Source organism: Arachis hypogaea, chromosome 14, assembly GCF_003086295.3.
Source record: "Arachis hypogaea cultivar Tifrunner chromosome 14, arahy.Tifrunner.gnm2.J5K5, whole genome shotgun sequence".
In the NCBI taxonomy this organism is placed as follows: Eukaryota; Viridiplantae; Streptophyta; class Magnoliopsida; order Fabales; family Fabaceae; genus Arachis; species Arachis hypogaea.
Genome location: NC_092049.1, coordinates 18,269,903 through 18,275,286, shown reverse-complemented (window position 1 = coordinate 18,275,286; position 5,384 = coordinate 18,269,903). Strand labels below are relative to the sequence as shown.

General features: G+C 50.7%; 1 protein-coding gene across 1 annotated transcript; it reads left to right on the top strand.

Moving 5' to 3' along the window:
- The first annotated feature begins 283 nt into the window (after positions 1-283).
- LOC140178514 (uncharacterized) lies at positions 284-2,887 on the top strand. The gene has a single exon (XM_072215684.1). The coding sequence runs from the start codon at positions 284-286 to the stop codon at positions 2,885-2,887; it is 2,604 nt and encodes an 867-aa protein (XP_072071785.1).
- Positions 2,888-5,384: the final 2,497 nt, after the last annotated feature.

Genomic DNA, 5,384 nt, shown 5'->3' with positions numbered 1-5,384 from the left:
CGAGGGAAACGCCAGCCGCTCACACGGCGGTGTCAGCCGGTCCCACGCCCACACCCGCTCCCCCTTCCGTGCGCACGATAGCCAAGGTAGAAGCCTAACAAGGCACGAAGAGGCGCATACACAAGCAACTTCCAGACCCACTCGAAGCAAGTCGGAAAGCCGTTGGCAGTTCCAGAAAGAAGAGGCCAGGAGACAAGAAGATCCCATCATCATCGGAGCAACCCCTTTTCACCCCTCAATTCTCAAGGTCCGGCTCCCGAGAAACTTCGACAAGCCGACGGACATGAGATATGATGGGACCAAGGACCCCCAGGAACATGTCACAGCTATTGAAGCAAGGATGAATCTGGAAGGAGTAGGCGACGCTGTTAGGTGCCGAGCGTTTCCCGTAACCCTGGCCGGCCCGGCGATCCGATGGTTCAACACTCTCCCACAAGGATCCATCACGACCTTCGCAGACATATCCCAGAAGTTTCTATCACGGTTCACGACACACATAGCCAAAGCGAAGCACCCGATTAACTTGTTAGGGGTTACCCAAAAACCCGGTGAGCCGACCAGGAAATTCCTGGACAGATTTAACGACGAATGTCTAAAAATCGACGGCCTCACGGACTCAGTCGCTAGCCTATGCCTAACAAATGGCCTGCTGAATGAAGACTTTAGAAAATACCTAACAACCAAGCCTGTATGGACCATGCAGGAAATCCAAAGCATAGCCAAAGAATACATTAATGATGAAGCGGTTAGCCAGGTCGTCGCAGCCAATAAACGCCAACCCCCCAACCCGCCAGCTCGGCAGGCGCATCAGACCGAAAGGTACAAAGAAGTTCCTAGAGACGGCACCCTAAACAAGTTACCCAAGCAACCACGGGTAGGAAGGTTCACGAACTACACGCCACTTACGGCGCCCATAGTGGAAGTCTACCAGCAAATCACAGACAACGGAATCCTATCCAGACCTAGGCCCCTGAAAGAGAGAACGGGAGGTAACAAAAGCCTTTACTGCGATTACCACAAGGGGTTTGGTCACAAAACACAAGACTGCTTCGACCTCAAGGATGCCTTGGAACAGGCCATCAGAGAGGGGAAACTGAGTGAATTCTCCCGACTCATCAGGGAGCCGAGGAGGCGAGAAAGGGAACGCTCCGAGGAAGACCGAAACCAGGCTGTCAAACCAAGACAAGAACCCCCAGGGGATGCCAGTAACCCCCCAGCTTTTGTAGTTAACATTGTAGTCGGACGAGATAGTCCCCCCAAATCTAAGTCGGCAACAAGAAAGGACTCCCGGGTGCTCTCCATCTCGACGGACAGCCCCGCCGCCAGCAAGAGGCTCCCCACGATATCATTCGGCCTGGAAGACAAATGGTTCAATGACCTCCCCGAAACCCTCCCCCCCATGGTAGTTACAGCGATGGTCGGAATAGGGCTAGTTAGGCGCATCCTCGTCGACACGGGAGCCGACTCAAACATCCTATTCAGGAACGTGTTCAACGCCATGGGACTCAGGGAATCCGACCTCAAAAGTCACCAACACGGAGTCATGGGACTTGGTGATAACTACATCAAACCCGACGGGACGATCTCTCTCCCAATCAGCCTAGGAACTGGCGACGCCAGGAAGTCGGTTATGGCAGACTTCGTAGTCCTTAGAGACTCCACCGCCTATAACATCATCCTATGGAGGAAAACTATCAATGAATTCTCAGCTATAATATGCACCAAGTTCCTAACAATGAAGTTCATAACGGACAAGGGAACGATTAGCTCCATAAGGGGAGACCTAGAAATGGCAGTCGCCTGCGACAGCGCCAGTCTCTCCTTAAGGAAAGAATCCAAGAAGGCAGCTGGCATGTTCCTAGCAGATCTGGACGTCAGGATGGAGGACAAACCAAGACCCGAACCAGAAGGGGACATGGAGAAATTCCAGATAGGGAAGTCAGCAGAACAATTTACCTTCATTAATAGAAACCTACCCCATGAACTCAAGGGCCCCCTCATAGAAGTCGTAAGGGCAAACAGCGACCTCTTCGCATGGAGCCCATCAGACATGCCAGGGTTAGATCCCGAAGTCATGTCTCACCGGCTAGCCATAAAGCCCGAAGCCAAACCAATAGCCCAGCAGCGAAGAAAGATGTCACAAGAAAGGGCGGAGGAAGTCGCTAAGCAAACAGCAGGACTACTAGAAGCAGGGTTCATCAAGGAACTCGAGTACTCAACATGGCTATCCAATGTTGTCTTAGTCAAGAAAGCCAGTGGGAAATGGAGGATGTGCGTAGACTACTCCGACCTGAACAAAGCATGTCCAAAAGACTCATTTTCCCTCCCCAACATTGACACCCTAGTGGACTCGGCAGCGGGATATCGTTTCCTCAGCTTCATAGATGCCTATTCCGGCTACAATCAAATCCCGATGCACCGACCTGACGAGGACAAGACAACCTTCATTACACCAGGGGGCACCTACTGCTACAAGGTAATGCCCTTTGGACTGAAGAACGCAGGGGCCACCTACCAAAGGCTGATGAGTAGAGTCTTTCACGACCTCATCGGTAAGACGGTAGAGGTATATGTTGACGACATCCTGGTAAAAACAGCAGAGCCGAGCAATTTGATAAATGACCTCCAGGCCGTCTTCAGAGCATTAAGGAAATTCAAAATGCGACTCAATCCACTCAAATGCGCATTCGCCATGGAAGCAGGAAAATTTTTAGGATTCATGATAACCCAGAGAGGGGTAGAAGCCAACCCAGACAAGTGCGAAGCCGTTCTCAAAATGACAAGCCCTGGGTGCATCAAAGATGTACAACGGCTCACCAGGAAGCTCACAGCCTATCTCGGTTCCTCGGAGCCTCGGCTGAAAGGGCCACCCCATTCTTCAACCTAATGAAGAAAGGAATCACCTTTGAATGGACACAGGAATGTGAAGAGGCATTCAACCATTTTAAGAGGATACTCTCGGAACCTCCCGTACTCAGCAAGCCTAGAGAAGGAGAGCCCCTATACTTGTACTTGGCTGTGACCATGCAAGCAATGGCGGCGGTCCTAGTCAGGGAAGAGGACAAGACCCAGCACCCAATATACTTCATCAGCAAAATACTTCAAGGGGCAGAGACGAGGTACACCAAGTTGGAAAAGCTAGCCTACGCCCTATTAGTTTCGTCAAGAAGACTAAAACAATACTTCCAAGGGCACACAATCGTCTTGAGAACCGATCAAGCCATCCGACAAGTCCTCCAAAAATCCGACCTGGCGGGAAGAATGATGGCATGGGCAGTGGAGCACTCCCAATACGATTTACAGTACGAACCAAGGCAAGCAATCAAAGTCCAAGCCATGGCAGACTTCCTCGTTGAGGTCACAGGAGAAGCCCCCCAACATACCGAGCACACGGTGGAAGCTCCACATTGACGGAGCATCCAACCAAGCGTTCGGAGGGGCTGGAATTATCCTCGAGAACTCGACAGGAGTAGCCTACGAACAATCCATCAAGTTCAAATTCCCAGTCTCAAACAACCAAGCCGAGTATGAAGCTTTAATAGGGGGACTAATGCTAGCCAAAGAAGTCGGAGCATCAAGAGTAGAAGTTAGCAGCGACTCCCAAATCGTCACCTCCCAAGTAAACGACAGCTACCAAGCCAGGGACACACTGCTACAAAAATACTTGGAAAAGGTAAGAGAGCTATGCAAAAGCTTCAAAGAAGTCACAATCCAACACGTTCCCAGAGAAAGGAATGCCCGAGCCGACCTCCTCTCCAAGCTTGCAAGCACCAAACCCGGCGCGGGGAATAGATCTTTGATCCAAGGGCTAGCAACGGAACCTGCAATCATCATGTGCACGACTCAAGCACCAAATCTGTCCTCATGGATAGACCCCATCTCCCGATATCTGGAGCATGTAGAAACACCCCCCGACCAAAAGGAAGCGGAATCTGTTAAAAGGGAAGCTCCAAAGTACACAATCATACAAGGACAGCTATACAAGCGAGGGCTCCACCAGCCCCTACTTAAGTGCTTATGCCCCGACCAGACGGACTACGTCCTAAGGGAGGTACACGAAGGATGTTGTGGTCACCACATCGGGGGAAGATCTCTAGCAAGAAAGATCATCAGGGCAGGATACTACTGGCCCACAATGATGTCAGATGTCCAGGAGTTTGTGAGAAAATGTAAAAAGTGCCAGGAGAACGCCAACTTCCACAAAGCACCTCCCGAGGAGCTCAGTCTAATGATGGCTCCCCGACCTTTCGCCCAATGGGGGGTCGACCTCTTGGGACCATTCCCACCAGGACCCGGGCAAGTGAAGTACTTGATAGTGGCCATAGATTATTACACCAAATGGGTAGAAGCAGAGCCACTAGCCAACATATCCGCAGCAAATTGCCAAAAGTTCATGTGAAAGCAGGTGATCACAAGGTTCGGGATCCCGGAAGCCATCATATCGGACAACGGGACACAATTCACCGATAAAAAGTTCAAAGGATTTCTAGAAGGACTAAGGATCAAACAGAAGTTCTCCTTAGTCGAACACCCCCAAACCAACGGCCAGGTCGAAGCAGCCAACAAAGTCATCCTAAAGGGGCTAAAAAAGCGACTCGAAGGGAAGAAAGGCTTATGGGCAGACGAACTAGCCTCAGTACTGTGGTCATATAGGACCACCCCCCAATCATCCACTGGCGAAACCCCCTTCCGACTCACATACGGGGTCGACGCAGTCATCCCAATCGAAGTCGGGGAGCCAAGCCCGAGGCTACTCCTCGGAGGAGGAAGCGAGGCGATCGAGAAAGACCTAGCCGACGAGACAAGGCAAATGGCACACCTAGCAGAAGCAGCAATAAAGCAGAGAGTAGCCCTCAAATACAATGGCAAAGTATTAAAAAGGAGCTTGGGAGAAGGCGACTTGGTTCTACGACGTAACGACATAGGACCACCAACACCGGGAGAAGGCAAGCTAGTCACGAACTGGAAAGGACCCTACAGAGTAAAAGAAGTCCTTGGCAAAAGGGGCTACAAGCTAGAAAAACTGGATGGGAACGAGATACCGAGAACATGGAACATGGCAAACCTCAGAAGGTTCTACTCATAAGAAGGGGCGATCACGCGACCCCAACCCCCCTCCCCCCCCCGTGTTCCACCCTCACATCCTCCTTTTATGTCTTATACAAATCATTATCTTTTACCCTTCATTTATTTACGCGTTACATTATTTCCTTGTCTAACAAAATAGTAAGTTTTACTTTTTGCAAGTTTTCTCTTTGCAAGTCTCAAATAAAAAGCGTGGCGAAAAAGGCAAACGGTCGACCTAACGGTAACTCGGGACTGATCACCCCGGGAACCATAAGGGACCAAACGAAAACAAATCGACTCAAGTAGTAAGCACCATG